Here is a 19,884-nt window from a genome sequence, read left to right as displayed (position 1 = left end):
TCTTTTTGGAATATAACCTCAAAATTCTTTGATTAAATTGGGAAAGATTAAAAATTTTAATATTTTTTGGAATATAACCTGAAAAATATAACCTCAACCTTCTTGATTAAAGTGGAAAAGGTTCAAATTTTTAAAAATATTTTTTTTTTTTTTTTGAATATAACCTCAAAAATTGCTTGCTTTACATTTGAACAATATTTAGGTCTGTGAGGGGTGTATATATTGTAAGTATGTGTGTGTGATTATGATAGGGGTTTATTTTAGGATAGTTTAAACAGTTAGGTATCAGTTTTATTTTTTATTATTATAATTTTTTTTTTATATTTTTCGAAGGGGATTGCTTTCGAAGCACGACTCTCGTTTTGCACCTGCTGCAGAGGCTTGCAATAGTTTTGTTGTAGTATTTTGTATTCGTATTTATTTTTCTTAAATTTTGTATTCGTTTCATTTTTTAATAGGGATTTTTTGTCTTCATCATCATCGTGTTAGCCATCTAAATATACTTAAAAAAATTTTACTCATAAACATAATTTTAAATTTTTATTAAACACTCTTTTTCTTTTTGTGGATTTTTTTTTTAATAATTTAATAATTTTTTTCGTATTGTATAATTTTTCTTATTTCCTTCCTAGACTAGTTTAGTAATAGTAATAATAATAATAATAGTTTTGTTGTTGTTGTTGGTTGTTTAGGTTGTGTATTAATATTATAGTATTATTAGCAAGATAGAGTATAGAGTATATGTAGGGGTGTGTGTGTGATTTTTTTAGTTTAGTTTTCTTTTTTTCTTGAAATAGTTAGTAGAACTCTTTTAAAGATTTTTTGTTTTTTGCAAATAATTTAGAGGGTACTATTTTGTAATTTTTAACTATTCAAAAAATATATATGCAGCTTTATGTCTTTTGTTTTTATCTTTCATTAAATATAAAGCTTCTTCTTACTTCCTGTTGTTGTTGTGGTTTTCTTTAAAGCAAAATTAGCTGTCCTGTTGCAGAAGTTCTGGTTGTGGTTCCTGTTTTTGTTTGCTACTATTTGCTTCCAGAATTTCAATGCCATCGATCAGAGTCACACCACCAACCTCCACATCATTGGCGGCGGCAGCAGGTGATCCTGTGGCGGCCGCAGCCGCCATAGCTTCACGATTGCGACGCTTCATTTCTTGCAATTTTTTACGTTGAGCCTCACGTTTTAGTGCGGCAGCTGAGGGTGTGGAATTAACACTACCACTGCCGCCACCATTTGCCATGGGCGTATTTGTACGCGATTTTAAAGTCTTTGTGGGTTTGGGTGTCCTCAGGACATTACTACTGCTGCTGCCGGCATTTGCTGTTAACAGATTGGCTGGTTTCTGGAGGAGAAAAACAAAAAAAAAATATTTGAATTTATTTATAACAAAAATCATTGAGCGTTGGAACCCACCTTCCAATCATTGGCCTTCAAAATTTCAATTTCCTTAAATATCGAATCGATATGATCGACTTGTAAATAAACCATATCCCAGAAACCTTGTAAATCATCGACAGTGGTTGGGAATTGATCTTCGGGAGCGCTGTTCAAATTGTTGTGACACAAACCTGGAGGAAAATAAGAAAAAATTGAATTAATTGAGATTATTTTGGAGGATTTCAAATACTCACCTTCAAATTGTTTCATTTTTTGGGATACTAAGAGGCGTGCTTTACCAGAAGCGGAACGCAATAAACCCATTGTGTCTTCGGTAATATCGGGATTACTCTAGAAAGATAAGAAGATTTGCATTTTTAAAAAATATTTTTTCAAGGCGTGGGTTTAAAAAAAAGTTCAAGGCGTGGATTATTTAAAAAAAATATTTTTTCCAAGGCCTGAAGTATATAAAAAATATTTTTTTCAAGCCGTGAATTATTTAAAAAATATTTTTTTCAAGGCGTGGATTATTTAAAAAAATATTTTTTCAAGGCGTGGATTATTTAAAAAAATATTTTTTCGAAGCGTGGATTATTTAAAAAAAATTGTTTTCAAGGCGTGGATTATTTAAAAAAATATTTTTTTCAAGGCGTGGATTATTTAAAAAAATATTTTTTTCAAGGCGTGGATTATTTAAAAAAATATTTTTTTCAAGGCGTGGATTATTTAAAAAAATATTTTTTTCAAGGCGTGGATTATTTAAAAAAATTGTTTTCAAGGCGTGGATTATTTAAAAAAAAATTGTTTTCAAGGCGTGGATTATTTAAAAAAATATTTTTTTCAAGGCGTGGATTAATTAAAAAATATATTTTTTTCAAGGCGTGGATTATTTAAAAAAATATTTTTTTCAAGGCGTGGATTAATTAAAAAAAAATATTTTTTTCAAGGCGTGGATTATTTAAAAAAATATTTTTTTCAAGGCGTGGATTAATTAAAAAATATATTTTTTTCAAGGCGTGGATTATTTAAAAAAATATTTTTTTCAAGGCGTGGATTATTTAAAAAAAAATATTTTTTTCAAGGCGTGGATTATTTAAAAAAATATTTTTTTCAAGGCGTGGATTATTTAAAAAAATATTTTTTTCATTATTTAAAAAAAATATTTTTTCCAAGGCCTGAAGTATATAAAAAATAAAATTTCAAGGCGTGAATTATTTAAAAAAATTTTTTTCAAGGCGTGGATTATTTAAAAAAATATTTTTTCAAGGCGTGGATTATTTAAAAAAATATTTTTTCGAAGCGTGGATTATTTAAAAAAAATTGTTTTCAAGGCGTGGATTATTTAAAAAAATATTTTTTTCAAGGCGTGGATTAATTAAAAAAAAAAATATTTTTTTCAAGGCGTGGATTATTTAAAAAAATATTTTTTTCAAGGCGTGGATTATTTAAAAAAAATTAAGGCGTGGATTATTTAAAAAAAATTAAGGCGTGGATTATTTAAAAAAAATTAAGGCGTGGATTATTTAAAAAAAAATTAAGGCGTGGATTATTTAAAAAAATATATTTTTTCAAGGTCCTCTAGGAATTAGGAATTTAGGAATTTTTTAATTAAATTTTTTATGGTCCGCCATGACACAGGCCGTGGATTTTCAAAAAAATATATATTTTTTATTTTTTTTTTATTCCGTGAAGAGAAGTTAAAATTATTTTTAAGGGTCTTAAATTTGGAACTCACCGCCAATGCATCCATATATTTCTCAGCCACTGCTGCCAATTCCAATAAACGATTCTGTTCCGATTTCAATTGTCTAAGGAAGAAATGGGCATCCTTGGCTGACGAGCCATTGCTAGTTGTCGGCTCAGTGGACGACACAGTCTCATTTGTTGTAATATGGGAAATGGGAGTTATTACCAATAGCTCCTCGGAAGATTTGACATGAGGTGAGGCTAATGATGATGACAGGGGTGGTGGAGTCTGTAACAATTCTGCCGTGGCTTGGTCATCTACTAATTGCACTTTACGATCAACTTCATCGCTACCGATTGAACCTGCAGCGGTCGATGACGAAGAATTTAAATTTTGTGACTTTAGAAGATCGGGATTGGTAGTATTGGGATTATGATGATGGTGATTATTTGTTGTTGTTGTGTTTGTGGTGATGGGGCTGCTGCTGTTGTTGGTTGTTGTGGTGGTGGAAGTGATAATTTCCGATTTGCTTGTAATGCCATTGCTTGTGCTGTAATTTTGTGTTTTATTTACTGTCATGGTTGCTGTTGTCGCTGTGTTGGAGTTGATTTTATTATTGGCAGCTGTCAGATCCCTACCGGGGGAAGTCCTAGAGAAATTCCTTTTAGGCGACACTATAGGCAACTGGGCCCTAAATTCCTGCGATAAATGTCTCAGACATGGTAGATCGATGTTGTTATTTTCGGAATTTAAATTCTCTGCGCCTGCCGATGCGGATGATGACAAACTGGAGGCGGGTATGGAAGGTTTACCATTCGATGATAACTTCTCACGAAATTTGTTGTAATCTTTACTGGGTGACAGTTCTTGGAATTTCCTGACCAACTCCGAAGTGGCTCCACCACCACCATTTTCACTATTCAATGACCGATTCAAACGTTGTGGTGATTCTCGTATCTTCTTTGGGCTATAGAAACCCTGAGCTAGAGCACCTGGCCCATAGAGTCTTTCCACACGTTGTTGTATAAAACTGCGGGTAACTGTGCTACCCCCACCATTGCCAATATCATCACCCACACTTAAATTATGGAGACTGGTATCTGTGGCACCATTCTGTGAATGGTTATTGTTCTCAATGATGGTGTATTTGCTGCCAATGGTGGTCATACCAACACCAACACCGCCACCATTTGTGGCCATGTGCGGCAAATGATGATGCGGGTGGTGGTGGTGATGCGGCGAGGTGACATTTACATTCGGCATGGCCAATAATACGGGTGGTGCCAGCGAATTACTCTTCTTGCAATACTGTAAACTAGTCGACGAGGGTCGTATGGGCGATACTTCGCGTGATTTATTTATGTCTTGTCGTATTTTCGAATCGTATGTGGTTATATTCGAATAGCCATTAACACAACAGGCCAAATTTAGATAGCTCGGTTTCTTGTCGTATGTGTCTGCGGGGGTTTGTGGCGATGCTAAGTGAGGCGGATTTGTCACCGTGCCTCGACTACTGATACTTATGTTGCTGTTGTTACTCGGATTGTGCGTTTCCACCAGCACCGTGTTCAGATTATTATTCACTGTCGCTGTGGGCTGTTGGGTAGTCGTCGTATTACTTGCGGTTGCTGTCGGTGTTGTTGTCAGAGCAATGCAGACTTGACCCGTCACGGGATCCACATAGGCTGTTGTATTGTTTTTAACGGTCTGTACGGAACAGCGTTCGCGTATGTTGGCGGTAAATTCTCGTGTTATATCCTTGATGGAAATGGGTGTGGGAAAATTTAAACTGTCACTAGTATCTGTGTTGAGGGAAAAAAAATGTGATTAAATTTTTAGAACTTTTAAATTGGGGTTGGAAAAAATTGGAAAATTTATTTTATAATGCCTTCCACAATGTTCCGAAGGACTGTAACCTTGGGTGAGATATGCCTTAATCATAGGGATTGGGGTATTTTTTGAGAAAAGTGCATTGGTAAAAATAATAATTAATTTCCCCACCAAAAATTGTCAATATTGGTCCAAGTTACGAGGTAGCTCTCATATAACGGCACCTCTTGAATTTCAGTATTTTAGGGAGTTTGGTCACGTTTTTCGTCGGAATTGTTTGCAATTTGATATTTTGGATTGTAATTGGGTAGAAAATCTCCCCACAAAAAACTATCAATATTGATCGATTTTTTTTTTTAGCCTCCATATTACCTCCCAAATTTCAATATTTTCTTGAATTTGGATACGCTTTTCGTCGGAATTTTTTGCAATTTGGTACTTTGGATTTGAATTGGGTAGAAAATCTCCCCATCAAAAATTATCAATATTGATCGACTTTTAAGGGTAGCCTCTATATTAGAGTACCACCCATTATTCGGAATTTTGGAGATTTTTGGACAGGTTTTTCAATCAAATTGGCTCTAATTTAATATTTTGGGTTCTCAGCGAGTGTTAAACCTCCCTACCCAAAAACTATCAATATTGGTTTATTTTTTTTTTATTTTTTTTTTTTTTTTTGGGGGGGGTAGCACCCATTGAAAGGTACCCCCAATTTTTTTGAGGATTTCAGAAACTTTCTTCCAATTTGAATTGGTTCTAATTTGATATTTTGGGTTCTCAGCGAGTTTTTATTCTTCCTAACAAAAATTATCAATATTGGTTAACTTCAGCTCCGATTTCAGGGGTAGCGCTCATTTAACTGTACCACCAATTTTCCGGGGGTGTTCAGGATTTCAGAAATTTTTCTTCAATCGAATTGCCTGTAATTTGATATTTTGGGTTCGCAGTGAGTGTTTAACTCTTCCTACCAAAAATGATCAATATTGGTTAACTTTTGTTCCGATTTCAGGGTAGCGCCCATTTCACTGTACCCCAATTTTCGAGGTTTCAGAAACTTTTCTTCAATCGAATTGCCTGTAATTTGATATTTTGTATTCTCGGTGGTTCCTACCAAAAATTAACAACATTGGTCCACGTGTTGATGTAGCCCTAATATAACGGTACCTCCCAAATTATGGCATTTTGGCAATTTCAGGAACATTCTTTAATCGAATTGGCTCTAATTAGATTATTTTTGTTCTCAGTGGGCGCCAAATAATCATATTAACAAGTAAAAAGTGTCAATCGGTGTTGCATTTTAAAAATTATTGACCATTTGTGAGGGATTTACCAGAAGGAGTGGACTACTGGGTCCCATCTTCAAACTTGATCTAGGCTTGGATAAAAGTAATATGTTGTGCAAAGTTTGGTTCAAATCGGACGTTCCATTAGCCTGATATTGCATTAATAAATATTGAAAATTTTCACCATTTGTTGGGGAGGTCCTAGAAGGAGAGGACCAATAGGTCCCATCTTCGAACTTGTGCTAGACTTGGTAAAGATAATAGGTTGCGCAAAGTCTGGTTCTTATTGGATATGGGTCCCATCTTCAAACTTGATCTAGGCTTGGGTAACGGTAATACTGATATTGGATTAATAAATATTGGAAATTTTGACTCTCTGTGGGGGAGGTACCAGAAAGAGTGGACCAATGGGTCACATTTTTAAACTTGATCTAGGTTTGGTAAAGCTAATAGGTTGTGCAAAGTTTAGTTCAAATCGGGCGTTCCATTAGCCTGATATTGGATTTATAAATATTGGAAATTTTGACTCTCTGTGGTTGAGGTACCAGAAAGAGTGGACCAATGGGTCACATTTTCAAACTTGATCTAGGTTTGGTAAAGATAATATGTTGTGCAAAGTTTGTTTCAAATCGGACGTTCTATTAGCCTAATATTCGATTAATAAATATTGGAAATTTTGACTCTCTGTGGGGGAGGTACCAGAAAGAGTGGACCAATGGGTCCCATTTGTGTAAATCGACATGTGTAAATCGACTTCAAATTTTCTGAAACGGAGTTGGTCCAAAGAAACATGGGGTATTTCGATGAGGAACATTTTCACCGTATCAAAGTGTATATACCCTCATTAGCCATAAAGCTGAGGTTATAAAAATTATCAATATCGTTCCACATTTTGGTGTAGCCCCAATATAGCGGTACCCTCAATATTCGGAATTTTGATTAGCCGATTTATGATTCTGATCGATGGCAATAGAAAATTATATCATTCCAAGACTTTGGTGGTCCCAAGAATTTCCTCGCAGAACAAATTTTTAAGGCCATGGTAGTAGTCGAGGTCATAGTCAATCTGATTGTCTGTAGTTTTTTTATATCGTTTTCTCCTGTCAGCAAATATACTATATGACATAGCGTCCATATTGATACCCTGACCCTAAAAATAACTCTTATTTTGTATTTTGTAAGTCTCGGTAAATTGAATCTGGTTCTTTGAGGTTCATAGTATCGTGAGTCAACGGTATTATCCCAGTTCCAGCGGATATCCTTTGTATGTTTAGTTAAACTTTATTTGTTTTTTTTCACTGACGCCTAAAAGTATGCAATGAAATTAATGGCACTAAAAATCACAGAAGAGATTATTATTACAGAATTTTATTATATTCTAATATTTGATAAAATCTGTGGCACTAGAGCACTAACGTCCAAATCTAACCTTAATAATTCGGTATCACTTAAATCGGAATAATTGGTAAATAATTTAATAATTATTCCGATTAAAATTATACGAGTTTTTAAGGTTAGATTTGGACATTTTTGGACATATTCGAATATTATTTATTATATATATATTATTTATATTATTATAATATTCCGATATTATTATCGAATTTTTCACTTATTTACCAAAAATACACTTTTCTCAGTAAACACCCAACTCAATCGAAGAACTATCACCTTTAAAATAAAAAAAAAGACAAAATCGAAAAAAAAACTTGACCAAAAAAAAAAAAGAAAACTTAAAATATAATCGTGCCTTATAAGGAGGATATATATATATGTATGTGTGTGTATATATACTTTGGGGTAGGTTGCTTGGTGTATAATCAGCTATATTTATATATGTACGTGTGTGGTTGTGTATTGGTGCATTTAAAGGACAACATTATTTACTAGGTCAGTTCCAAAGGAAGGAACTTTATGAGAGAAAAAAAATACACAGTGTATCCTTCAAAAATTTAGAACTAAGCCAAGTTGGTTGACTGACTAGAGACTTTATTTGATTTTTTTTTTTTTTTCAACTACATTACATTAGCCATTAAAGTCCATTAGACTGGCTGACTAAGAGAGAAGAGTGCCCACTACCTAAGTGAAAAGTATGTTTGTTTGTGTGTGTGCTGTGTTGTAAATAGACTACAAAGTGTATACTTGGATACGCTCCCATGCCCCCCAAGGAGATATACAAACACATATTACTAGTAATAATAACCCACCACACATTAATCGGTCATAAAGGTTGACGGATCGCTTGGTTGGTTGTATAATAATTTACTGGACAATAACCCGGGGGATATGGGGGGATTTGTATACATGTTGTTGTTGCCTACACACAAAAATATACACAGAGGAGATTTTAAACTCACTTTTAAAACATAACAAAAAAAAAAGAATAACAAATAATAAACATAAAACAAATACAAAAACACAAACAACAAGAAAATACCAATATCATGGAGTGGATTGTCAGAGACTGGTTGGAGGTTGGGTAGGTAGGTGTATGTTAGTGGGAGAAAACAAAAACATTACAAAAAAGATAACAGAAAATATAAATAAACCCCAATAGGATTTTTAACAATGAAAGAAGGGGTTGGGTAACTTGGAGTTTGGGGATTTTGGGGTATAAAGGGAGCAGGTCCATAACGCGTCTTGGGAAACCCTACATAAACCCTCTTGTGTCATATTCATCCGTTGCATTACCGATTGTATGTTAAAAAAAGGGTGCGATCTTTGAGTGTAATAATTTTTTTCAGCTTGGGAGTGGAGGTGTACAGTAAAGTCCAAGCACCAGAGGGTTCTGCAAATACCTTCTCTTCGGGTATTTTAAGTATTACGTGAAGGTGTAAATAGCTCCAAGAACTTAGTTGACATTTAAATACCGGCAGGAAACAAAAAAAAAAGTTAAACCAAAGTAAAATAAAAAAGGAAAACCAAAAAATCCATTTGACGACATGTGTTTGTGTTAGTTTAGTTGTTGATAGAACAGTTATAGGTGTGGTAGTTTTGGGGTGTAATAATAAGTACAAATTAGCGTGGATTGTCTCTGTACATTTTTGCTGGTTGGTTGAAAATAAAAAATGTAATTTAATCCGCTGTTTTGTTGTTTTTACTTCATACAGGGAACCAAGTGGTAAATCACACAGTTATTTATTAGAGAAGTAATTATATTTATTTGTAAAAAAAAGTTTGAATTTTTACACGCAATGGGCGACTTCATTGTAACATAGTTTAATTATGAAGCCTAAAAGTATGCAGCAGATTTCTAAATAAGTCCTATACAAAGTCGCTAAACTCTCTTCCGTTAATAAATTCACTTTTTAGAATTGAATAGCTGACCTATGGTACATTTAAAGGAAAAATATATTTTTAAGAAAACATCTGGAGGTTATACACTCTTTGGTCAACTTTATATGGGCAAACATGAGACTAGACAAAAATTTCCTTAGTAAGACTTTTTGTTTTTTTTTTATAAATCACTATTTTCGATAAGATATTATATAAGGTCTTACATTAGATTACACCCAGGGTTACCAAAAAAATATAATTTTTGAGCTTATATAGGAAGATTTTTTTGTCTTCCACAATAGTAAATTTTTCTGGTTTGTTGCTCATCATCGATTTAATCTCTTTAGATCTCTTATATATTTGGTGTTCTTTATATAGGACATCAATTAGGTAGACATTAATGTATTTTGATAACCATATATGACCATATATGGGGAAGTTGTCAAGGTCGGTCTTGAGATTGTATCCTCAGTGTCGTAAAAATTCAATAAATGGATTATTAGAATATATATTCTTTATAGAAATGTTAACCAATTTGATATTTAAAATGCGAATTATTTTTGAGAAGTGAACAGATAAATTTCATGTTTGGATTAAAAAAATGGCTTGTTCTGGAAGAGACGAATATACATACGGCCGTTTAGGTGCATACATTGAAAACTTACCAATTTAAAAGAGATAGATATTAAAGGAGATAGATATTAGAAGAATACATTCAGGGAACTAAATATTTTAATTCTTGTTCGAAGTCTACTAAATGCAGCAGTCTAAATGTCATCAATAGAGAAAAGTGATTATTCTATAGATAGAATACCTTCATTGGGGCATTAATTTAAGGAATATATTTTTTTGAAATTTGTTTTCATCGGCCATAAGTAGACAGAAGGCCTTCGAAAGGCTGCCTATAAACAGAATGACTGAAGACCTTTTGGAAACCTTTAATAGGGTCAGAAAAACTTTTCAAAATCAGATAGAGGTCAAATAGTCTCTCTAAATGTGATCAATAGACAGAAGGCCCTCGAAAGAACAGAAACCCTTTTCAAAAGACCGTCCTATGATATTTTTTACAGACAAAATACCTCTTAGAAAGCTCACATAGACAAAGGACATTTTGAGAAAATCCATTTGGCGGATTTTAAAGATAAAATACCTCGATTTGAATCTCCAAAACTCTATATATGAATCCTTTGTTGAAGTAGGAAATTCACGTGGTCTACTATAAATAGAAGACTTTTAAATGATTCAATCCTCCCATATATAGAAGACGATTAAAAAAAACAAGTAAAATAGTGTCAGTCATCTTTGGATTTGATCTAGGCTTGGTAAAAAAAGCAGGTTATGCAAAGTTTGGTTCAAACTTTCTGACACTCTGTGCGAGAGGTACCAGAAGGAGTGAATCAATGGGTTCCATCTTACTACTTGATCTCGGCTTGGTAAGGATAATAGGTTGTACAAAGTTTCATTGAAATCGGATATTCCGTTTGCATGTTATAAAATTTTGACCATTTTGTGGGGGAGGTACCAGAAGGAGTGGACCAATGGGTCCCATTTTCCTATTTCATCTCGGGTTGGTAAAGACAATACGCTGTGCAAAATTTGGTTCAAATCGGACATTCGATTAGCCTGATTTTGGATTTATAAATATTAAAGATTTTTACCCTTTGTGGGAGAGGTACCAGAAGGAGTGGACCAATGGATCCCATCTTCAAACTTGATCTAGGCTTGGCAAAGGTAATAGGTTGTACAAAGTTTCGTTAAAATCGGATAGTCCGTTTGCATGTTATTATAAAATTAATTTTTAGCCAAATTTTGACCATTTTGAGGTGGAGGTACCAAAAGGAGTGGACCGACCTTCCCCATCTTCGAAACTTAACTGTGCGCACCAGCCAGCCAGCCAGACAGACAGGCAGACGGACAACGGACGGACGGACATGTGTAAATTGATTGCAAATTTTCTGAAACAGATTTGGTCCAAAGAAACATGGGGTCTATAAACCAATATTTCGATGAGGCACATTTTCACCGTATCAAAGTGTATATACCCTCATAAGCCATAAGGCTGAGGGTATAAAAAATTCTGCAGACATGGGACATTCGAATGGGACTTCTAAAGTCATATAGGCCTTCTAAATGTTTTCCAAGGGAGTAATAACTTCAAGCAGTTCTTAATTTATAGTGAAAGTAGTGATATATTTTTAAAGATTATTTTATATGCTGACATCTAAGAGAAAAAATGTGATGACGGTCTTTGCAGCCTAAAAATAGTCTATAAATATTGTAAGGTTAATATTAAATGAAATCAATAAAATAAAAAATCTTTAAATAATTTAATAATATTGAAGCTTCCTCGAATCCTATACTGACAGAAGACATTCTATGGGTCTTAAAAAAAATAATAGGAGACTTTCTAGCAACGAAATATCTTCCATAGACAGAAGTCATTCTACAAACAAAAAACCTTCTCGTGGCCATCCTCCAATGGCTTGTATAGGCAAAAAAATCACTTAAAAGGTCTTAGAGATTCCAAGAGGAGAACAATCTGCAAGAATAATTTCAATAGGACATTTACTAACTTAGTTAAAACTTAGCCTGTACGGAATATTGATGTCCTCTTTGGCGCCTAAAAGTATGCTATAAATATTGAGTGGCTATATAAGCAATGGTCTTATTACGCCTATCCATACTTGACAAACATATTCTCTAAAGGTATAGATAGTAAACCGAAATGATCCTATTGACGAACGACTTTCTAAAGTTATTCATTCTATAGGCAGGCAGAAGACATTCGCAAGGTCTAAACGCAAAAATTCTAAAAAATCTTTATTTGAAGGAGAAGAGTCTAAGTATCTTACATGGGCATATGACGTTAGGTCCTACTTTTATAGACAGAAAGACTTCTAAAGCCCTCCTTCTACCTTAGTACAGAAATCGAGAATCGATATATAAGAAAGATTGAAATTTCAAGTCTTCATGAGGACCTTCAGAAGGTTTATTGGTCTTTTCTTATTTTGAAACCGAATGGTCTGCACCCCCAAAGAAATTTTGATGGTGTTATGTTTTATTAGAAGTATTTGTGGTCCTCAATAATTTTGTTTTTGTAATAATAACTGTATTTTCCTTTTACCACTTGGTGTCCCTTCGTTGTAAATTTCCGATGCTCCAATATTTTAGTTTCACTCTGTACAATATTTGATGTGGTTTTGTTGTTTCATTAGAGAGAGACACTTTTGTTTGCTTCTTGTTTTTATGTTATACCTGATATATCAGATGATTCAGCATCGACATCTAGAGAACAGCTGCCAATAGAATCCATACTTCGATCCATAACGTTTTCTTTACACACTGGGAGGGTTAGATAGGTGGTGTTAGGTGTGCAACAATGTTGTAGTATATTTGATTGGGGTTTTTGAAACACTTGAAAATTTCGTTTTCGATTTTTTTTTCGAAGAAAACCGATCTACAATGTAAACAACTCCGGTACGTCTGCTGCTTCGTCCGCTGACTGCTCCACGACTTCTTGTCGTTTATTTATTCACCGTAGTAGATCTCAGTGATGCGTGTGTGAGTGGGTGGATGGTTCGTTGGTTGGTTAAGTTGCATTTGGATTACGTCGTTCCAAGAAAAACTGTTAGAGGTAACCACCATTCACCACCATCAACGGGAAGGCGTTCAATTCAAATGGATCGGATTGTTGTTGTCGTTATAAAAATTTTGAGATGTGGAGGAGTTGTAGTAACACAGTTCGTGGTAGTTGGTGTTGTTGTTGATGGTCGTTTGGTCGGACGATTGGTTGGTTGTTTGTTGGGTTGATTGGAGAATAAAACACAAAAATATTATCAAAGACAAACACACAAACACAGACACAAAATAAACAAGCACAAGAAGAAGAAGAAGAAACATACAAATACGAGATAATGATAAAAAATAGATATATAAATAAAATTGAAGTTTTCTATCTAATTTTTTATAATTACTAATTAATTGAGAGAAATGGCATAGCCATACAATAAATTGTCAAAAGGGCAACAAGGCAGAGGAAAAGTAGTAAAAATTACAACAACAACAACAGAAAACTCATAAACAACACAAGTCAAGCGAGCAAAATGATCAGATAAAAAAAAACGAGAAAATAAATTAAGAAATCAAACGGAAATAAAACAAATTATAACAAAACGAATTATCGAAAAAAATGAAAACAAACAAAAAATAAAAAAAAAACTATTTACAACAAAACAAATTATAGGAAGAACAAAATTGACATGGGGTTAGTAGAAAAATAAAAAAAATATCAAAATAAAACAAAAAAAGGCTGGTGGGAAGGCACTCCATTCATTTATGATTTCTTATCAATAATCAGCAGCACGCAGGCAGGCATGCAAGGCTTGTAAGAAAAACAAAAAGAAAACAAACAGCGGGAAAGCGCAGCAGTCGTAGAGAAGAACGACAACAACAAAAAACGAAGAAAAAGTTCATACAAAAAAAAGAAAAGAAACTTAATTTAAATCAATCATCGTTTACAAAGTTGTTGAACAAAATATAACTGCTGTGCGAGTGATGTTTGCGCGGAGGATTAATAGCTACAAATCACGTTATAACTTCGGAAAAAAAGAAAACTAGTAACAACAAAAATAAAGACAACACAATTTATGGATAATAGATGTGCTAAAAAGGATATTTGTGATTTGATACAATATATGAAACATAGGCGGTTTTAATATAATGGTCTTTAATTGACAGCAGATCTTCTCAAGGACTTCTATTAAAAGAGGACATCAGTAGAATGTCGTTTAACGGCAATTTATAAACAAAATACATTAAAACAGAATTCTAAAGACAGAAAATGATCCCTTGTTATTATTCTTTAGACAACAGGTTTTCTACGACCAGAAGCCCACCTCTACGGGTACTAGACCTTCGAAGAACTTGTATTGGCAGAAGAACTTCTATGGGCAAAATACGTTTTGTCATTCTTCTTTAGACATCCGTTTTTCTACGGACAGAAGTTCTTATGACACTTTGCTATACACAGAAGGTGTTCTAAACGTTTTCAAATGACAGAAGGCCTTCTGTGAACAGAAGGACTTCTATGGATAAAATATATTTTAAAAATCTTACATGGGCCGGAGGCCTTCTATGAAGAAAATACGTTTTGTCATTCTTCTTTAGACATCCGCTCTTCTACGGACAGAAGTCCTTATGGCACTTTTCTATACACATAAGGTCTTCCAAACGTTTTCGGCCTTCTGTGAACAGAAGGACTTTAAATGACAGAAGGCCTTCTGTGAACAGAAGGATTTCTATTGATAAAATACCTTACATTCGCCGGAGGCTTTTAAAAGTTTTCTATGGGCACAAGGCTTTCTATGAAGAAAATGAAGAAGACCTCCCAAAGGACTTCTTTAGCCAGGGCAAAATAGGTTTTGTCATTCTTCTTTAGACATCCGTTTTTCTACGGACAGAAGTTCTTATGACACTTTGCTATACACAGAAGGCCTTCTAAACGTTTTTAAATGGCAGAAGGCCTTTTGTGAACAGAAGGACTACTTCTATGGATAAAATATTTTATAAAAAAGTCTTCTATGGACAGAAGACCTTCTATGAGCATAATGGTATGGGCAGACGGCCTTGGGTTTTCTTCTATAGGCAAAAGACCTTTTATAGGCCCTTCATTAACAGAAAATCTTAAAAAGATAGGCGTACTTGGATTTGGAAAAATTAAAAAAAATAGAGTTCTGTGAATTATTGAAAAAATATTTGTATACCCTACACAACTATGTTGTCAGGGTATTATAGCTTTGCGCAGTCCCAAGAGTTTGTAACGCCGCGAAATATTGGTACCTATCGTCATATCTTGACTAGCTGAGTCGATCTAGACATGTGTGTCCGTCCGTCGCCCATTATAATTTGTAATACAAGCCACAGTTATGGGCCAATCTACACGAAATTTTGAATGTAGGCTAGGTTCTGCCCAAAATAGACCCCTATTGTTTTTGGTAATGATCGGTTGATGTTTAGATGAAATGACCAAATACTTAATTTTTGTCGTTTTTTATGGTTGCTCCATATACCGCAATTATGGTCTAAACATGTAAGGGGATTGGGCCAAAGAATAATCATGCTTATTTTGATAAAGATCGGTCATTATTTAACGCGTGAAATGGTATCAATTTAAAGGTAAGCCTTTAAATTGATGCCAATTATACCGTCGTATGAACTCGGATGTGGAAGTTACACTTAAATATTTACAGGTACTTATGTATTCAGATATTATTTAGTAACCCATTACCACACTGAAGGGCGGAAATATAGCGCTGAACATTTTGAAATGTTCCATAAGGTTCCAGTTATGGTCAAGGACAACGCCAGTAATTTTTGGTGATGATCAGATAATAAGTTTGGAAAGTGGACCGAAAACTTAATTTTTTGTGTTTTTTTTTTCGAGTCGATCTATGGGCCACAATTATAAGCCATACATCACAACACAACCCACGGCGAAGGGAATATGGACAAGTAATTATAACTGAATATTAGTAATATTCGGAAAATATGTCAGTGTAAGGAAGAGGTGCTGTTGACCTCTAATACGGCAAGAGGTTGGAACTACCACGAAATATTGCGCAGGCACGGAATAAAAATTCGCATAAAGTTAGAGTTCCGTGGTAGTTGTGTTGGGTATGGTATGGTCGGCCCCGTCCGACTATACTGCTCCGCTCACTGTTTTATTTTTTTTTTTTCATACAAATTTACTTTCCTGCTGTCTATGGTCATAGTCTATATATGAAATATAAAACGTTACGATCATCATCATATCGTTTTTTTTAATATAGCGCTCATTCGTGAATTGTTTTCAACACGCAAATGGCAAACAGAAATGGTAACAATTGTTGTGTTGATTTTGTTTTGTTTTACATTTTAATTATTCCGTTTATTATTTTTTTTTCTCTGGAATGAAAAAAAATCAGTATTTTTAATTAGAAAAATCTTACGTAATTGTTTGTCAGTTCCATAATGGAATTTCAAACCTATTTGGTTTAAGCTAGCACTTTATTTGAATTTTCGTTCAAAGGTGGCCCAAAGAAGCTTCAACTTGGGGAAATTTGAAACCAGAAAACGAAATTTAGTTTTATAATTTCCATATTCTATTCGAGGTATTTACCTCCGGATGGATGGATTCTTAATTGCTGGAATTCATTGAAATGTATTTAGGTTCTAATTTAAACTGATTTAATTACATTATAAATTTCACAACAAACTAAATACCCAGTGAGAGAGAGTTCATCATTCACAAAATTAGATAAAAAATTTTCAAAAGCGCACAACGGACAGATAGATTTCTAAACAAATTAAAATCAATACGTGCTGTGAATATTTTGCTTAATTAGAATTACTTTCAACAGAATTAAATAAAAAAAAGGTTTCGCCAAAATAACATATTGTTTCTCCAACAAAAAAAAAAAATCTCAAGAAAAAAAGAGGTGAAGTTAATTGCGCATTTTTAACAACAACAAAAATAAATAAAAAATAAACACCATCTGGTGAAAGTGTCTAGAAAACCCCCATTCTCTCCTCTCTCGGTACAAGTTTAGAATATGAAAATAAATCACTGCTGCAATTAAAATTCTTTGCAGCTATTGAAAAAATAGAACTGGAACATTTTTAATTAGATTAATGTTGAATTTCTTACCATTTCATTTGCATTTCGATAAAAACAAACTGTTTGGAATTTTGTTTGCAAAAATAAATCCAACTTTGTTATTTACAGACCAGACACTAAGCCGCCCATGAATGATAGCAGCAAGTTCCCTCATTAAAAATATCAGTTTTTCGTGTTTATGCCTAAGTTCCAATATTATTAGAATTGATTAGAATTCAAAGTAAATATTTATATACAACATGTGTAAATATAACACATGGTCAGATAATGAAACTTGTTTATGGAGGAAAATATGAATATTTATTTAGAAGTTAACAAAAAAAAAATAAATTGGTCCTTGAAAAGTTAAAAAAAAGAACTAAAACCAGTGGTCCTGTATTTTTTTTTATTAAAACTCAAAACAAAATTCATAATTAAAAAAATTAAATATGAAACAAAAACTATTAAGGATTTAAGGATTTACACAAGGCATGGATTTTTAAAAAAAATATATTTTTAGGATTTGCACAAGGTTTTATAAAAATATTTTTTTAAGGAGCCACACAAGGCGTGGATTTGTTATGAATTTTTGAAAAATATTATTTAATTCTTGTGTTTGTTAGAAAAAAATAATTCCAAGCTATTGGTTATTATACGGTATTGTTTTTGCTTATTTTATAAATAAAACCAGTTAGGAAATTTCAAAAGTCGGACGTACCCGACTATATAATACCCTTCACCACTTTGGGTATATTCAACAGATGAATCATAACAGACGTTGCAATAAAAGCTATATCTAAATCTGAACCGATTTTCTGGAAAATTAACACACATCATTCTAGACCTAATTCATTACGCTGTGCCAAATTTCGTACAAATCGAATGATATATAGGGATTTTGGTTGACCATTTACATTAAATCGGACGAAAATATATACATATGGGAGCTATATCTAAATCTGAGCCTATTTTAAGGAAACTTAACACACATTATTATTAACCTACCTCAATACGCTATGCCAAATTTCGTGCAAATCGAAAGATATATAGGGACTTTGGTACACAATATACCTTAAATCGGACGAAAATATATATGGGAGCTATATCTAAATCTGAACCGATTTTCACGAAACTTAGCACACATCATTCTAGGCTTAGTTTAGTACGCTGTACCAAATTTCGTGCAAATCGAAAGATATATAGGACTTTGGTGCACCATTTGCCTAAAATCGGACGAAACTATAAATGGGAGATATATCTAAATTTAAGCCGATTTCCTCCAATTTCAATAGGGTTCGTCCTTGGGCCAAATGAATGAGCTGTGCCTAATTTCATCCAATTCGTATAATAAATGCGACCTGTACTTTGTTCACAATTTAACATGGACAGACAGACGGACGGACATGCCATACATAAATCGACTCAGATTGTGATTCTATGCATATTCTTAAAAGGAACCATGGGTATATCTCGATTCCTTTTGCCTGTTACAAACATATGCACAAAGACATAATACCCTGTACCACAGTGTGGTGAAGGGTATAAAAATGAAACCGTTTTAATTTGTCATTTTTTGCCTGTCACACTTTTACTTTTTTTTTTGCTATTCACGCGATTTGTATTTTTGTTAGGCTGTTAGTCAAACATTCCACGAGGTATAATTGTGTACAATGATGATACTATTTTTTACAAAATATTTGTGTTTTTTTTGCACTTAGTGGTTAGCTATGAATATAGCCTACATATGCATTTACATACACACACCTATGTGTGTGTGTAAAAAAATTAATACATTTTTGGTTTATTTATAAACATTCTGTTTAAATATAATAATGTGATGCTTGGTGGTGGTGCATTCACTTGAACTCAAAAATAAATAAAAAATGATGACTACCACAACAATGGCGGTGGTGTTGGTGGTGGTGGTGACGGTGCTGATGACACTGTGGTAATAACGCTTTACGAAAACCGCAAAACTTTTTGTTGGCTGAATCGATGTCGATGATGAGGATGATGATGATCTCTGTATATAATTTATTTATTATTAAACAAAAAAAGAGTATATCTACAAGTATCTACTTGCAGTATATTTTTAATAATATGACATTATGTCGCATTATTTCACCATCGTTAATTGTTAAAGGGTTTTTCACATTTTTTTCTTATTCTGCTTGCCAGAGAGTAATAACCTTCAAGTTATTTTTTGTGCCCACTATGACTAGGATGATGCCACCCAAGGCTATAAAATTTATAATAAGCTTTTTGTAATGTGACATTTAAAAAAAAAGTGGCTGGAGGGTGCATAAATAATATATTGATTTATTACTAAGTAGAGGAATGTATGGACCTCTATCTAAATGTATTGGGAAAAGCATTTACATATGCAGAGGTTTACGGATCGAAGGTATACGAAATATATATATATATGGGTAATATTGCCAATTATACCCTTCACCACACTGTGCTACAGGGTAATATGACTTTGTGCATATGTTTGTCACAGGCAAAAATAATCGAGATAGACCCATAGTTCCTTTTGAGAATATGCACAGAATCACTTTCTGATTTATGCATGTCCGTCCGTCTGTCCATGTTAAATTGTAAACAAAGTACAGGTCGCATTTATGATCCGAATTGGATAAAATTTGGCACAGCCCTGTTGAAATTGAGAAAAATTAGGAAAAATCGTAATGAATAAGGTCTAGAATGATGTGTGTTAAGTTTCGTGAAAATCGGTTCAGATTTAGATATAGCTCCCATATATATTTTCGTCCGATTTAATGTTAATGGTT

General features: G+C 33.5%; 1 protein-coding gene across 1 annotated transcript; it reads right to left on the bottom strand.

Moving 5' to 3' along the window:
- Positions 1–976: 976 nt before the first annotated feature.
- LOC133321456 (uncharacterized) lies at positions 977–12,784 on the bottom strand. The gene is made up of 6 exons (XM_061530543.1): positions 12,715–12,784; positions 4,690–4,872; positions 3,119–4,527; positions 1,638–1,734; positions 1,420–1,574; positions 977–1,348 (listed from the first exon to the last, which is right to left on the bottom strand). Exons 1-6 carry the CDS (start codon positions 12,782–12,784, stop codon positions 977–979), a joined length of 2,286 nt encoding a protein of 761 aa, XP_061386527.1.
- Between the last annotated feature and the right edge of the window lie 7,100 nt (positions 12,785–19,884).

Source organism: Musca vetustissima, unplaced genomic scaffold, assembly GCF_032173495.1.
Source record: "Musca vetustissima isolate MV318-11 ecotype Yass unplaced genomic scaffold, APGP_CSIRO_Mvet_v1 utg28993, whole genome shotgun sequence".
In the NCBI taxonomy this organism is placed as follows: Eukaryota; Metazoa; Arthropoda; class Insecta; order Diptera; family Muscidae; genus Musca; species Musca vetustissima.
Note: the sequence above shows the minus strand (reverse complement) of the source record. Positions and strands in the feature narration are given on the sequence as shown.